At 33.2% G+C, this 15,298-nt stretch overlaps 2 protein-coding genes and 1 pseudogene across 2 annotated transcripts; all 3 read right to left on the bottom strand.

The window, feature by feature from the left end:
• Window positions 1-2,600: 2,600 nt before the first annotated feature.
• LOC111782521 (E3 ubiquitin-protein ligase RSL1) lies at window positions 2,601-6,169 on the bottom strand. Its single transcript, XM_023663284.2, has 3 exons — window positions 5,215-6,169; window positions 3,350-4,128; window positions 2,601-2,912 (listed from the first exon to the last, which is right to left on the bottom strand). The coding sequence occupies exons 1-3, from the start codon at window positions 5,983-5,985 to the stop codon at window positions 2,792-2,794; spliced, it is 1,671 nt and encodes a 556-aa protein (XP_023519052.2). The 5' UTR covers window positions 5,986-6,169; the 3' UTR covers window positions 2,601-2,791.
• A 4,142-nt stretch (window positions 6,170-10,311) lies between these two features.
• LOC147786538 (LOB domain-containing protein 1-like) lies at window positions 10,312-12,010 on the bottom strand. The gene is made up of 2 exons (XM_087120688.1): window positions 11,716-12,010; window positions 10,312-11,055 (listed from the first exon to the last, which is right to left on the bottom strand). The coding sequence occupies exons 1-2, from the start codon at window positions 11,959-11,961 to the stop codon at window positions 10,711-10,713; spliced, it is 591 nt and encodes a 196-aa protein (XP_086976814.1). The 5' UTR covers window positions 11,962-12,010; the 3' UTR covers window positions 10,312-10,710.
• Window positions 12,011-13,160: 1,150 nt separating this feature from the next.
• LOC147786537 (secreted RxLR effector protein 161 pseudogene) lies at window positions 13,161-13,908 on the bottom strand (annotated as a pseudogene).
• Window positions 13,909-15,298: the final 1,390 nt, after the last annotated feature.

Here is a 15,298-nt window from a genome sequence, read left to right as displayed (position 1 = left end):
AACACTCCAAATCAAAATATTATACATTCAAATACATGATACACTTCAAATCCAAATATTATATATTATTTGAATTAAAACACTCCAAATCAAAATATAATACATTATTTGAATTAAGACTGGTGAATGAATTAAGACTGGTGAATGAATTAAGACGGATGAATCCTTTACATGCTATAAATAAAGAAAAACTACCCATTAACATAGATGAATCTCTTTACACGCTAGCATTATAATAACACTAATCATCGTAAATTCCACCAAACCCATCAAACTTTGCAAAAAATAACAAATAACAAATTCTCAATACCAACACAAAACAAAATAGATTGCCGAATTCAAAACGAGACGATCATGAACACCTGAGCATCAACAAAAACAAACAGAGATACTCAAATACAAAAATATAGAGATGAATTCATTGAGTTCCAATGGTGAACAAAATTCATCAAAGAAATGAGTATTGTAAGGCATGATGAATCGAGAATACAAGAAACGGGAAAAGGGAATCGAGAATTACAAGAAACAAGAAAAGGAGAGGCAATTGTAACGAGGTAAATTACGAGAAACAAGAAAAGGGAAGGCAATTGAGGCTGGGAGAGTAAGGGAACGAGGTAAAATAGAGTGGGAAAGAGGGTAGAAATGAAGGGGAAGGCCCACGAATTAGAGGGCGAAGGGAAGACAAACTATGCGAGATAGCACATAAAATCATGTGCGACATTAAGTGCGAAAGGCATCAAGAATATGGTTATAGGGAGAAAAACTAAGACAGGCACGCGAATTTTGAGAGAAGGTAGCGAATAGTCCACACGTCCTGCGCGCGCTAAACCATGGTGTAACGAGAAACCGAGGCACTTTGATTGTATATACTGAATATTATATTTAATATAGAGTTAATTTCAATATATGATATATATAGCTTCAAATTTTCAAAAAATAAAAATAAAAAATAAAATAAAAAAAATGAAAATTATAAATATGAGAAAAAACTAGATAATAATAAATAAATTAATTAATTAATCTCCTTAGGTTAGGTTATTTTCAAATAATTTTTTTTAGATTTAATTGGTTAATTGATTTTCTGATTTTATAGATTTACTTAGGTAAAAAAAATTTCATATATTTTTTATTACAAATATTTTATTTTATTAAAATCAAAAATTAATTTTGGTGAACGTGCGTAAAAAAAAAGTCTCCACCACACTACCAAACAGTCCAAATTAAAATATTTATTATACATTATTTGATTTAAGACGGATGAACATTCTAAATCAAAATATTATACATTATTTGAATTAAGACGAGTGAACACTCTAAATCAAAATATTAAGGATGACTTGATTACTCTAATAACAAGGTAAAAAAAATATAATTAATTTGTTTGGAAATAAAGAATATAATTAATTCGTTTGGAAATAAAGAAATTTTGAAAGAATTATTTTTAAATAAAAATATAATTTGATAACAGGTACACATATAAAATAAAATAAAATTATCAATTTTACTTTTCCCTGAAATTTTGTAAAAATATAAAATATTTATATGGTAACCTAATTTAGATAAAATATAAAATATTTATCTATGGTAATTTTATATAAAATATCTCTGGTAATCTAATTTTATTTAAAACCGTCGAACACCCACAATTTTAAATGAAGAACAGTAAATAACATTATCTCACTCACATGAATAAAATATAAATTTTGTATCGAATAAAATATCAGATAAAATATATTTTAAAATAAAACAACTCACATGAATAAAATATAAATTTTGTATCGAATAAAATATCAGATAAAATATATTTTAAAATAAAAATATCTCTCGATATGGTAATCTAATTTTAGACCGATACTAAAACTAAAACAAAAATGTAAATATAAACTTTTGTATAAAAACAAAAATGTAAATATTTATCTCGATCGATAGATACTAAAACTTTTGGATAAAAACAAGAATGCAAATATCTCTTTTGGATGAAAAGAAGAAGGTAAATAACCTTTAGATGAAACCAAACTTTGGATGAAAACAAGAAAGGTAAGTTTGAGAATAACCTTTAGATGAAAACTAAATAATCTGTAAATAATCTTTCGAAAACAAGGATGTAAATAATCTTTCGAAAATCTAAAGGTAAGTTTGAGTGTTTGAAGTTAGGTTAGTACTTACTAAACGAAAATCTAAAGGTAAGTTGAGTGTTTGAAGGCAGGTTAGTACTTACTAAAAGAAATTACAAATGCATTACAAGACATTTTAGTTGTCGTAACTTTTATAATTTAAGACCATAATTCGTCAAAATGCATACAAATGCATTACAAGACATTTTACTTGTCGTAACTTAATTCGTCACCAAATAAGGTAATCGGTACAAAAAAAAAAAAAGAATTATACCAAAAGAAAGTTTTAAAAAAATTGAAAAACAGAAAACAAAAAAACAAAAAATATAAAGAATTATACGAGACCATCAATACATAATATTATTTGTCAACATTCTCAAAGAAAAAAAAAACACCTATTTCCAAGAACGAAGAAACTAATATTATTTGTCAACATTCTAAAAAAAAACACCTATTTCCAAGAACGAAGAATTAACAAAAACTGTCTTCATCTCAAAATTCCTTCTTCCATTCCTAAGTTTCAAAATGAGACATTCAAAGTTGACATAAAGCTATGATCTAATATCAACAAAATTCCTGCTTTTATCTATGCCTACCATCTAAAACAGTGCAAACAAACAGAAACTCAAGAGCAAAAGAAAGGGGTCCGTTACCCCCGAATCGTTCAGCTAAAGAGCTTATCGTCGACGTTGACGTTGATTGCGTATGATGTTCCGCTCGTCCCATATTGGACAGGTGCATGTAGGCTTCTTACCTTTCCAGGGGGCTCCGCATGTATAGCAAAACTCATATCCACATCTGCACACACAATCCATTTATATTTACAAAGTAGGGAAAGAAAACTCCAATGTATAGCAAAACTTTCACAAAGAAACTTGTAGCAACGTCACGTGTCCATCGTCTCGTCTTTGCTTTCATGGAACTTGACCTCAACAAATCAATGCCAATTACTAGCATTTATTTGACAAGACAAATCAATACCAATTATCCAGTAAAGTAGAATAATCATCGATGTACCAACTCGAAGGGGTGTTTTTCAGAATTCATTTTATAATTACTCTTAAGAAAATGTATCAATTTCAGATGCTGTTACCCTCACTCCATCTTCCAAGCAAGTAGACATTAGTGAATTGCATTAATGCTCATAGGGTGCTAAGGAAACATTGAATTTTGAACTGTCATATTCATCAAGGGAGATAAAGAGCAAGCGAGATAGATAAAGGTAAATAATGTACCTGCAGGTGATGTGGTAGCAGCCCTCGGCCAATTCGACCATCGTGTTACACGCCACACATTGGCGCCAAAGTTTCTTCGAAGCAAGAGACTTCAGCATTTCCTCATCAGGACGAAGAACGGGATTTAACTTTCTGAAGTCGTAGCAAGTCATATTATAATGCCAAGGGGCCTTGCAATTAATACAGAAAAACAGATTGCATTTCATGCACTTCCTTGCCCCAGTTCGTTCTGCATCGAAATATGAAGCCTCGCTATATTTTAAAAGCTCGCTTTTGGACATTAATGCCGAGCACCTGGAATAGGGGCAGTAAACTTTCTCCAGAACGGGCATAGACGCTTCCTTAATCCTTTGGCTGATAATATCAATCACCCTACTATCCAAGAACTTTCCACAGCTTTCGATATTAATTTCCGACGTACAACCCAGATGAGGACAGTTTGCCTGCATCCCATTCCCATTGAGCAACCTTATTTCTAAATCCTGCTTCATACAAGAAAAGCAGTATCTGTGCAAACAACCATCAACTGAGAACATCTGATCCACACAAACATCTTCAAAGCAAATGGTACAAGTTTCCTTCAAGCACTTTCCATTTTCTGATTCTGCAGGCCAGGTGATCTGAGAAACTATTGCCTCTCTTGCAAGTCTAAAAGCAAACTTGATATCATTACGTGTCACGAGGGATGGGTTACAATAGGTAAATTTTCCCTGAAGAAGAGACACCTCATTAACCACTGTTGCCATGGAGCTCGAGCCTGGAGCCACGCTACGTATAATCTGTAACCACAGAATATGAACTATGATGTCAAATCACAACACTTCCTTACATGAATTCTTCATATCGGATACGGAAAATGAGAAAGGTCACCAGTATTACTGATGTGAATCAAGATAAATCATTCAAAGGAAAAGGCCATAGGGAATTTTTTTTCTTTTACTTGTCAACAAGGATGAGTGAAAAGCTGGCTATTCAAATCATGATAAATAGCATATTAACATTAAGCTAGAAACATAAAACTTAAAACTAGTCTCGGTCATTATTATTCAGCCAACCACTAAGAACAATGGAGATGATGATGCAACAGAGAAAAAGTTCATACCAACCTTGATATTATTAGCATTATTTTTTGGTAAGAAACCAATACCACCAGTAAAAATCCAAAAAAGAAAGTCAAATAAAGTCAAATACAAATTGAGATGAAAAATCATAGAACAAAATGATCTAGCTAGAATGACCATCGCACCACCTTGTTAGTCTGTAAGGTAAATTTCAACCTCGCAGATTGTATCGTTAATATGGCTTCCAAAGAAAGCTCTTTATTTAAGCACTCAATCCAATTACTCCCCCTACTTTGCTTGTTTGTTTTCAATATCTGTGAGTGTCCTGTTTGCACCTACCTCAATTATCTCACAGTTAACCCTACGATTATTGGTAATCAAGTTATCCGATAATCAAGTTAACACGTAGGATGATATCGAATCTTAGTAGAAGGTCAAAATATCTTAGGATCATCACTAGACACTTCTTTAAGCACCAAAGACTCTTGGATTGGGAGGACGACTTGTCGGGAAATCTCAAGAAACATGTGAGATGTAAGATGCACACAAGTAATGATTGGTGATCAAGTTATCCTATAATCAATCACATTCTGATTGTTATTTGATTAATCTTCTCAAAGAGTATTCTTGTTTACAATAAAACATCTTATCATGGGATTATAAAGCAAGTAAAGTCTCATGCTCATACACTTAGCATTCTAAAGGTAATCAGTAGTTTCCAACAGAGAATTATATTAAAAGACAAAATTCAATGAACTCTAAACACAGAATAGTATAAACATAATGAAAAGTGTAGGAACTTACATACTGGTAGAGCATGTAATCTGCACAGAAAAAAGTGACATTTTTCAAGCCTAAAACAAGAGCAATATTAAGCCCTTCAACCAGCGCTTCAAGCTCAGCGCATTCGCAGCTGGTCTCCTTACCATCCACCACAGATTCCAGAGGCCTCGTCTTCTCAAACAACAGATTATCCTTAGGGTCACAAACTGCAACCCCAATACCGGCAACCCTAACCGTCATATCTCTAATTCTCTCTTCACTGATCAGCCCCTTCGAATACACCCTAAAACATTCAGAATCCAACAAACCCCTCGACGAAGCAACAGACGAAGAAGAAGAAGACGACGACGACAACGAATAACTCTCACCATACGGCTTCTCATAATTATCCCCATACTTACTCCACTCATCATCGGGAACATTCAGAATGTAATTCGCAAAGTTCTGATCGTGAATCCGACGGTCAATCTCCTCCTTCATCTTCCTCATCTCCGCCTGACACTGCTCCCGGTCCTTGTGCTCCATTGCAATCCTTGCAATGTCCTCAAGCAAAAGCGTGGTCGCGAAGTCCAACGCGCCAGTTTCTTCAGACTCCAAGACAGGGACGACCCTGTTAACAGTTGCAGGTCGTTTGGACGAGGATTTCGAACCAAGAGAGGCGTTCATTGCCTCCTGCATCTGAAGTTGGTAGGCCAAATCGAGGTCGGAGATGAGGGTTTTGGCGGCAAGGATTTCGGAACGTTGCTCGGTGATCAAGTCTTGAAGGTAATCGTCGTCTACAGTATCCGCCATCGTTGTTGCTTCTGTGGATCAGAGAGAGAAGAAGGAGTTGGGCAATCGGGAATGTATTGGGAGAATTGATGTGTTATGGAAGCAAAGGCCGACGCGAAATGATCGTCGAAATTCCGCAGAAGCGCGACACTATTCCCCCACCGCGCTAGGTTCGCGAGAACCGAAGCAACCTTCGTTCTTAATTTTTTTTTTTTTGAAGTTTCAATAATATTTTTACTTAAAATTGTTTTAAATATACTTTTAAAATTTAAAATTTTAATAATATTTTAAAAATATCTTTTAAATTTTAAGAATCTATTAATATCTTGAATTTTTTTTTTTTTTGAAATTTTTAAAAATATATTCCCTTCTACTTTTATAAAAAAAAAAAAATGTTAAAATAAATCGATATATTAATATATGAGGATATATTCAAACTTTTTAATCCTACTCTTGAAAATTTACGAAATTTTTTTAAACTTAGTATTAATAGTAAATTTTCTAAAAAAACATTAAGGTGTTTTTGAAGTTTTTTTTTTTTTTTTTTTTTTTTTTTTTTTTTTTAAGAAAGTTTAGAGGTATTAATGAAACTTTTTAGAAATCAATAATATTTTAAAGTAGTTGTGAAACCGAAGGTATTTTTGAGAAGATTTACATAAAAAAACTATCCGTATTTAAAATAAAAATTAAGTTTAAAGATATTTTTAGATTTTTTTTTTTAAGTTTAAATTTGATACTGAAACGTTTAAAATTTTAGGAGTATTTTCGAGATAAAATTCAGAGTATTTGATATGATATGGAAACCTTCTTGAATTTTTCAAAAAATAGACTCAAGCTTCCATGAAAATAATTTCATAAAAAAATTTAAAAAATTCTTATCATTAATATTTGGACGGAAACTAATCTCCATACCATTTCTAATTTATAAAAAATCTAAAATTTTAAGAATATTCATTTTACTTTTAAAAATTCATGAATAATTTTGAAAACGTGGCATTAATGTTTGCATACTAATGATAAAGGGTATTAAAAGTGTTTTTTTAGTTATTAATTTTTTTTAAAAATAATATAAAATGTATTTTCTTTTTTAACAAAACTTTTGATTTTTTTTTATTACTAAAGTTGAAGGATTTTTTTTTTTTTTTTTTAAATTGGAAGAATATATATATATTTTTGGAATATACCAAATTTAAAATTATTTTTATTAATTTAGTTAACTAATAATAATAATAATTTTTTTTCGCTTAATAACCATTATTAAATAACGAACCCAACCCAATCATAAAATTTTTGAGGTAGTGCGTGGTCTAATGGTTTATTCAATTTTTTATTTTAATAAAAATAGAATCTTATTTGATAAAATATCTATTTATTTATTTTCAAATATTTGATTAAGATTCTCAACTCAATTTTAATATATATTTTGAAAAGTTACTTTTTTAAGAATTGTTAGGCAATAAATAATTATAAAATAATTATAAAATTAAAAAAAAATTAAAATATTTATTTATTGAAGAGAAAATATGAGATATTCGAATCATAATCCTTTATTTACGTATTTATCAAAATAACGATGAAATTACGTAATTAGATCATATAATGTTCGGGCCTAAGTTCAAATGAACTAAAAATTTATCACCCATACAAAAATTAGAGATAAATAAAGCATACGTCCAAGAGAAAAACTCGAGCCTTTGAATCGAGCATACGTTCGAGAGAAATAATTAAAAATAAATAAATTATTACTTGAAAATGCTGTATGTTAATTACATATGATTCAGGATTATATAAATTTTTTATACAATAAATAATATTAAATTACAGATAAAACACCATTTTATGACATAAATTCTAACATTTTTTCATCTCAAAACTTATTCAATGATCATTGTCACGGGTGACTCTTGCACTGTTTTATGTTACATGGCGTCTGCTAGAATCAAGTTACTCATTAAGTATAGCCCTTTGTTCGAGTTTGATCCCAATGTAGTGTCCATCATGACACTTAACACAAGCGTCACGGGAGAAAAAATGACAAAGATTATCGAATTGTATGCCTAAAGAACATGATTGAGAAGCAAAACGTCACCAAATCAAGTCAAAACTGTTGTTGTCAAAGATCACAACAAAGAGAAGATCGTTGTCCAAAAAAGATCAATTACGACACCCCACTTCAATGAACTTCCTATTTGTCCGACAACATCAGGACACGATAACAAAACCTATTAGAAAATAATTTCCCGACGGTTCTAAAAGTTCACTTTTGTAGTCTAAACTATATAAAAAGAGTATTGATAGGTTGCAAACGTCAACTTGATAACAACCATAAAAACCCCGATAGTTTGATGAGAAAGGAAACTCAAAGCATATATTGCTCATTTCATTGAAACAACGAAAATGTTGGTATATGAAGATATCTATTGATCAAATAGGTTATTTGCACGTGATCGAGTCAGTAGAGTCAAGAATCTTGATTGCAAAAACCGTCTCACTGAACTAACAACATTCGAGATTTCTTTACATCTTTCAAGATATAAAGCCTTGTACCTTTGAAGAGCTAGCAATTCACGCTCATATAGATAAGAATTGCTAGTCAAAGAGATAACGACCCTTGAATCTCTAAAATAAACAAAGAACGAAACAACGTTGAGACGACCCTAGAAAATTGTAGTTGTCAATATAGTCCAAGTCGAGAAGAATCATCGAGAAGACTATGTTTTAGGATAATATAACCCAAATGATACAGATCGGGTTTGGCTGACCTAATTCTTTTAATCATCAAATTTTCCTAAACCGTTTAATTATTACTTTTTTATTTATTCTCTCCAAACACATGCAACCCTAAAGGGTTGAGATCTTCTTGGAATTATGGGTTAAATATTTTTTTGAAATAAAAAGTCTTGATTATCATCAAAATTATGTATTTAATTTCAAATTTTGAAATTATTAGTTTGTTTGAATTTAGCACTTAAATACCTTTAAACTTCTTTTAACTAATCAAAATTAGTTTTAATTTTGTAATACTTTTTTGTACCTATTTTGACCCATATTTTGATAAAAAAAAAATTAATTAATTAATTACTTCCTCCAATTAAAATATCGAGAATACTTTTATTGTCTATTTGAATATAACTTTCTGAATAAAATGCTTGTTACGAGGTTCAAGATGTTCGACCATTCAGTCAATCATTAAAATATTATTATTATCCCTAGCGATAAAAAAAAAAATTATTAGTATTTGAACTTTAGAAGAATTAATAGTGTTATTAATTTTGAAATGTTTTTTATGAGCAAAATATAAAGTTGAACATGTTTATTTTAGGATTTTATTAATTAGGGTAATTTAAAAAAGAAAACGCGTTTAAAAGGGAGATTAATCATGATTGTGTGGATTAGTGTGGAGCACGTGACGTGTCTCCTCAAATGGTCCTTAATGAACTCAAGTTCAATTTCCTTTAAATATTAAATAAATAAGATTTTCAATTTTAAAAAAGCGAGCATTACTTTTTATAGAAAAAGAAGAGTGACGTAATAATTAGAAACAAAAAAACAAAACCCTAATTTTGTCTCAACAACACTATCTCTTCTTAAATTACCTCGATCAACTTAAAATTAGGATTACACTCCAATTCTGTCTCATCTATACTTATTATTATGAAAATTAAATTAGGATTACAGTCCAATTCTGTCTCATCTATACTTATTATTATGAAAATTAGAAATATTAACGTTTTAACCGATATTAGTGATATATGATAACTTTTTTTATGAGATTTTAGTCATTAACGTTTTTACATTTGTGAACCTTATTCAGGTTATTTTAGTCACTGACCCATGACCCAACTAACTTGAAATTTTGGATGGGTCTAAAAAATTTTTCAACCGAGACTCAGTAATAATAATAATTAATAAATATCATTTTCATCATCTCTATTATTATTTCTTCAATAAAATTTAAAACATTACTCCACATATTTGTTTAAAATGTTAGATGTTTGAATTTTCAATAGACATTGAAAAAAAAAAAATAATAAACTCAATCATCAGAATTATACTTTACAAAGATCCTACTAAATGAAATAATATTTAAAAATGTCAAATGAAACATAATGTTTATCATAATTTTTAAATTTTAAATTTCAATATTATAGCATAATCTTTTTTAACGTACATGTTTTCGCGCACATATTAATGAAATAAGGAGTAGAATAAGGATGGGATGAGAAAGCATATAAGAAAAATTTTATCTCTAGCTAATTCTTTGTAAAAAATACTCGAGCAAGATAAAAAATTCATTCACAAATAAGATTATAAAAAGAGGGAAAAAAGGAATAGTAAACTTGAACATAATTCAAACTGTTTCAAATACTATATCATCGATCAAAATGTTAGATGCGTAAATTCACACAACCCACGAGTTGTTGAGCCCGAGATCATAGCAAGAGGACATTTGTGGTCATTTTCAAAGGAGGGAAGCAACACAACTGACAGTAAAGGAACTTTGACAAAGATATCTAAGGATATATATATATATATACACACACACGCTAAGATTTAATACTTTTGCACTAATCTAGTGTAGTAAACATCATCCTTTTTCTTCTTCACTCCACTTTTCTTGGTTATGAGGGAGCAAATGAGGAACCCATCTAACCTAACAACTGCCTAATATTACCCAATATTCAACTACTCAACTTTCATATATTCTACTCCATCTTTGACTTCCCACAACCTTTTCAGGTCTAATCATGTCCAAAGAGGCTCCCAAATACTGCTATCTTCAAACAAATTTGTGTAGCTCTGAGGAGTGGCAGTGTTGAGATTGTTATCGAGTGCGTGGTGGTCCGGGGGCGACACTGGTGGCGGTGTTTGAGCTAGTTCCTTGCAAATTAGAGCCACCAAATTTGTTTGGTGGCTGTGGATGTTGACAAGCTCAGCCTGTGTTTTGGCTAGCTCTGCTTGCAGTTCGTTTATTTGTTTTTGGAGCTGGGAAATGGCCCCTGCACATCCATATACTGGATCTCTGATTCTTGCGCTTGCTTCGTATACCAAGCTACTCACTGCATCAATTCTCTGTGATTCAGGAAGATCCTGAAGAATTCAATAAGGTGATTGATATCAGGAAGTGTTTGGTTTGTGGTGATTTGAATTGTGGAAGAACAGATTGTTATATGATTGGCTGTTCTTTGAGGACAAAAATCAAACAGAAGAGCTGCTTTGTTTGATTGTTTGATTATAATTTCTCCACATGGCCATTGAGCCAACACAAACAAACAAATAGATTTGGATTGCGTAATTTTTCAGATTTACAAGCAAAATATGAACATCGTTACAGATTTGGATTGCGTAATTTTTCAGATTTACAGGCAAAATAGGGACATCGTTGTATATGTGAGCCCTAACTATGTTCATTGCCTGTACACCAAGTCACCTACGGCACTAAGCCGCCTCCAAAAACACACAGTTCTACTCGATTACGATTCGCTCGATTATATAGAAAGGAAAGGAAAGATCAATTTCACTACTAATTCCATTTTGTTCTTTTGCTCGGAACGCATACGCATTGACCAAACTATTCCTGTCAACAGTATTTTTTTCCTTCCCTAAAATCGTTCGGTAATTCAACGATTTCGTAACGATTCCAAAAACAAATTTCAATTTCCACATCGAAATTCACAATTTCAACAACTAAGAACAGAGTGATAACACGAAAACTCGAGAAAAAGTAGCAAATTAGGGCTGATGAGGTACCTGAAGCAATTTGATGATGTTGCTAGCGCCGAAGATACGGTGAGCAATGGTAAACTTGAGAGGATCAGAGGGAGGGAAATAGGGCGCCAATACGCATTTCTCTGTGCATCTCCGCCTCAGAGTCTTGCACGCAGCACACGGACTGACCACCAAGCCGGCCTGAACACTCGGCGGCGGCGGTAATGGGGACGACGACGGCGACTGAGAACGGAAGATGTTTGAAGTTGGGCTGGATTTTGCGTCCATTTTAGACTCAGTAGAGAGAGAAAGAAGACAGAGATATGGGATTCGTTGTGAAGCAACATTCTATAAATAGGGGCGAAGTGAAGGAGAGGGGATGACGTCATAGGTTTAAATAATAAACTTAATTTTTTTTAAAACTTTTATACAATTTCGCTTAAAAAAACTGTTGCTATATAAATAATAATATTTATAAAAAAAAAAAAAAAAAAAATTCTATTTTAGAACCAAATGTTTAAAAAAAAAAAACCTATTATAAAAAGGTATATATATTATATATATATAATTAATCGGTGACTCGATGACTTTATTTAATAATTTTTTTTTATTGTAACAATTTTGTAACGAGAATTATATTATCCATTCCCGGTTCAAATTCGCCTCACTCACTATATATATATATATATATTAAAGTGGAAAAGATTAGACCGTTATATTAAAATTTGAAATTTTAGAAATGACGTTAAATACCATATATATTTTTTGTTACGAAATAAAGTTAAATTTGGTATAGATGTTTTATTTTATTTAATAAAAATTATGATTAAAAATAAAAATTTTGAAATATATATATATAATAGAGAAATTTGAAAATCCAATTAACCATAGTAACACGGTTAAAATTGTTGTTCAGTAAAATTTTTGTTTGCTCTTACTGCAGCAAGAGCATGCAGTTCAGTACCTTCTCTGGATCTGACATTAGCAAAATGGCTTAAGTTCAGGTGTATAAAGGCTTGTATTATGATACCACTAGAAAACTGATCGATGGTGGCTTGCTGGATCCTCAAATGGTATGATTCTTATATTTGTTAAAATAAGACTCACTAATTTGTGGGTAAATCTCATACACACTAACGATAGAACGCTCTGATACCACTTTGTGAAAATACTATTCGCGTGTTTGTGAAGGAGATGTTGAGAGAGGGGAGACAAGAAGACAAAGAACACTGATTTTATAAAAAAAAAAAAAAAAACTTTTCTATTGATTTGTATTTCTTTTCTCTCTTCCCTCACTTTACGATAAAAGATTAGGTATTTATAACCTTTCTTACACTAGGACGAGAGAGACACCATAAGCTTAACATTACTCCTACAAAAACTCTTTCTTTCACCTGACTTTTCAAATTAACCTCTCCTAACAAATGACGTAAAATTAACGTTTAACAGTTTATTTCAACAAAACTCCCCCATAAACTTAAATGCTCCTACCACCGATCATTCTTGTATTTGTCCAAAAGTACTTTCGGTAGCGGTTTTGTAAAGATGTCCGTAACTTGATCCTGACTTGCCACATGCAGCAATTCCACACTTCCTTCCTTCACATAATCTCGAATAAAGTGAAATCAAACGTCAATGTGTTTGCTTCTTTCATGTTCAATGGGTTCTTTGCCAACTCAATTGCTGATTTGTTGTCAACTTGAATCACGGTTGCACCTTGTTGCTTTAGCTCCATCTTGCTCAATAAATTTCTAAGCCATATCGCGTGACACACACACTAAGATGTTGCCACATACTCAGCTTCACATGTTGAGAGTGTCACGATCGGTTATTTCTTTGAAAGCCAAGTAAATGCTGTGTTGCCCATGAAGAATACATAACCCGATGTACTTTTCCGATCGTCTATGTCTCCGAACCAATCACTGTCAGAGTAACCAGCCAACTTGTAATCTTTTGTTTTCGAGTAGAATAACCCAAGTGACACCATTCCTTGGATGTACCGTAGGACTCACTTCAACACATTCTAATTTGAATAAATCGGCTCCTCCATGAACCGGCTTATAATGCCGACACTTAATGAAAATCTGGCCTTGTGCATGTAAGATAGCGAAGGCTTCCTACCAGGCTCCGGTACCTATTTTCATCTACTCGTTCTCCTTCATCGTACTTTGAGAGTTTTGCACCTGGTTCCATTGGTGTTGATATCAGGTTGCAATTTTCCATCTTGTACTTCTCTCATTTGCGTGCTTGCTTTAACCCGTAAAGCGTCTTCTTCAATTTTAGTACCTTCTTCTCTTCTTCAATTTTCATGTACTCGGGTGGTTGTTCGAGGTAGACTTCTTCTTCAAGCACACCATTCAAGAATGCCGACTTGACATCCATTTGAAAAATCGGGCATTTGAATTGAGCTGCTTGGGAAATGAGCAATTAGATTGTCTCAATTCTAGCGACGGGAGCAAACACTTCGTCATAGTCGATTCCCGCCTTTTGCTTTTATCCCTTCGCAACAAATCACGCCTTGTACCGCTCTATCTTGTTGGATTTCGATAATCAGCCAGGGAAATCCCTTCTTCTCGGTGAGAGGAAATCTTCGACTAGAGGTTGTTGGAAGAAAAAATAAAATGCGTAAAAATAACAAAGAGAGAGAAGGTGAAATTTTGACTGCGCTTGAAATCAGGTTTTGAAATCTTGTGAACAGATTTTCTATTTAAATATAACCTATCTAAAAATGGCTGGAGAGTGGCCAACTGAATCTGTGCCACTTCCTAGAAAATTGCCGTCTAAGAATTCGCTAATCCATTCGACGTGTTTGTCAAATGGTCAAACGGAGAATTAATGTAATCGTGTGAATCTATATAAGGAAAAACTCAGGTTTTATCTAACAATCTCCTCCTAAAACCTGTGTTATATCTACCTTATTTCGTTTGAACTCCGTTTTGAGCCCTATGGCTCGGTGTCCCTGGCGGCATGTCCTCCAGACTCCACGTCTTGTTCGGCCGCCTCTTCTTCGAGTTGGCGCGCCGCCAGTCCAGGTGGTTCACCTCTTCCTAATAGGTCTTCCATCTTCCGGTACCTGGCTGAGAAGTTGAATGGTTGCTCTATCTCCAGCTTTAGGATGTAAAGGCAGTTTGCCGTACACCGAACTTGCGTGAGCAACCATCGTCGATCATCGCGGATCCTAAGTAGCCTGCGTTTGATGGAAATGTGGCAGCCGGCCTTATCGAGTTGACCCAGGCTCACAATATTAGCCTTGAGTCTCGGGATGAAGTAGACGCCGGTCAGCTTGTGATGATTGCCTCCCTTGCCGACGAATAGGATGGTGCCGTGCCCTTCGATCTCGACGACGGAGCCATCGCCGAATTTCACCGTCCCGCGAATTCCCAAGTCAAGTTCGGAGAACGCAGACTTGGCCCCGGTCATATGGTTTGTTGCCCCCGTGTCGAGGACCCATCGCCGGTGCTCTTGCTGCTCGCCTCTTTCACCGATTTGAGTGAGCACTCGCTCCTCCTTCAGTTGAATTGGCTCCCCAGCCGGTGCATTTGTTATGCACAGTTGGAGCTCTTCCTCGAGTTCGACGCTCACCGGAGCAGTTATGCCGTCGTCGATTACCTCTGTGGATTTGGGG

This window comes from Cucurbita pepo, chromosome 20 (genome assembly GCF_057944985.1).
Source record: "Cucurbita pepo subsp. pepo isolate OVF chromosome 20, ASM5794498v1, whole genome shotgun sequence".
Lineage (NCBI taxonomy): Eukaryota > Viridiplantae > Streptophyta > Magnoliopsida > Cucurbitales > Cucurbitaceae > Cucurbita > Cucurbita pepo.
The sequence above is the reverse complement of the archived record's forward strand: the minus strand, read 5'-3'. Positions and strand labels throughout refer to the sequence as shown.

Excerpts from the sequence above, each read along its gene's own strand:
- LOC111782521 (XM_023663284.2), bottom strand. The coding sequence starts at position 5,985 with ATGGCGGATACTGTAGACGACGATTACCTTCAAGACTTGATCACCGAG. Across the intron at positions 4,129-5,214 it reads ATTACATGCTCTACCAGTAT|ATTATACGTAGCGTGGCTCC; the intron begins GTAAGTTCCTAC and ends CTGTGGTTACAG. Across the intron at positions 2,913-3,349 it reads TGCTACCACATCACCTGCAG|ATGTGGATATGAGTTTTGCT; the intron begins GTACATTATTTA and ends TTGTGTGTGCAG.
- LOC147786538 (XM_087120688.1), bottom strand. The coding sequence starts at position 11,961 with ATGGACGCAAAATCCAGCCCAACTTCAAACATCTTCCGTTCTCAGTCG. Across the intron at positions 11,056-11,715 it reads ACATCATCAAATTGCTTCAG|GATCTTCCTGAATCACAGAG; the intron begins GTACCTCATCAG and ends TGAATTCTTCAG.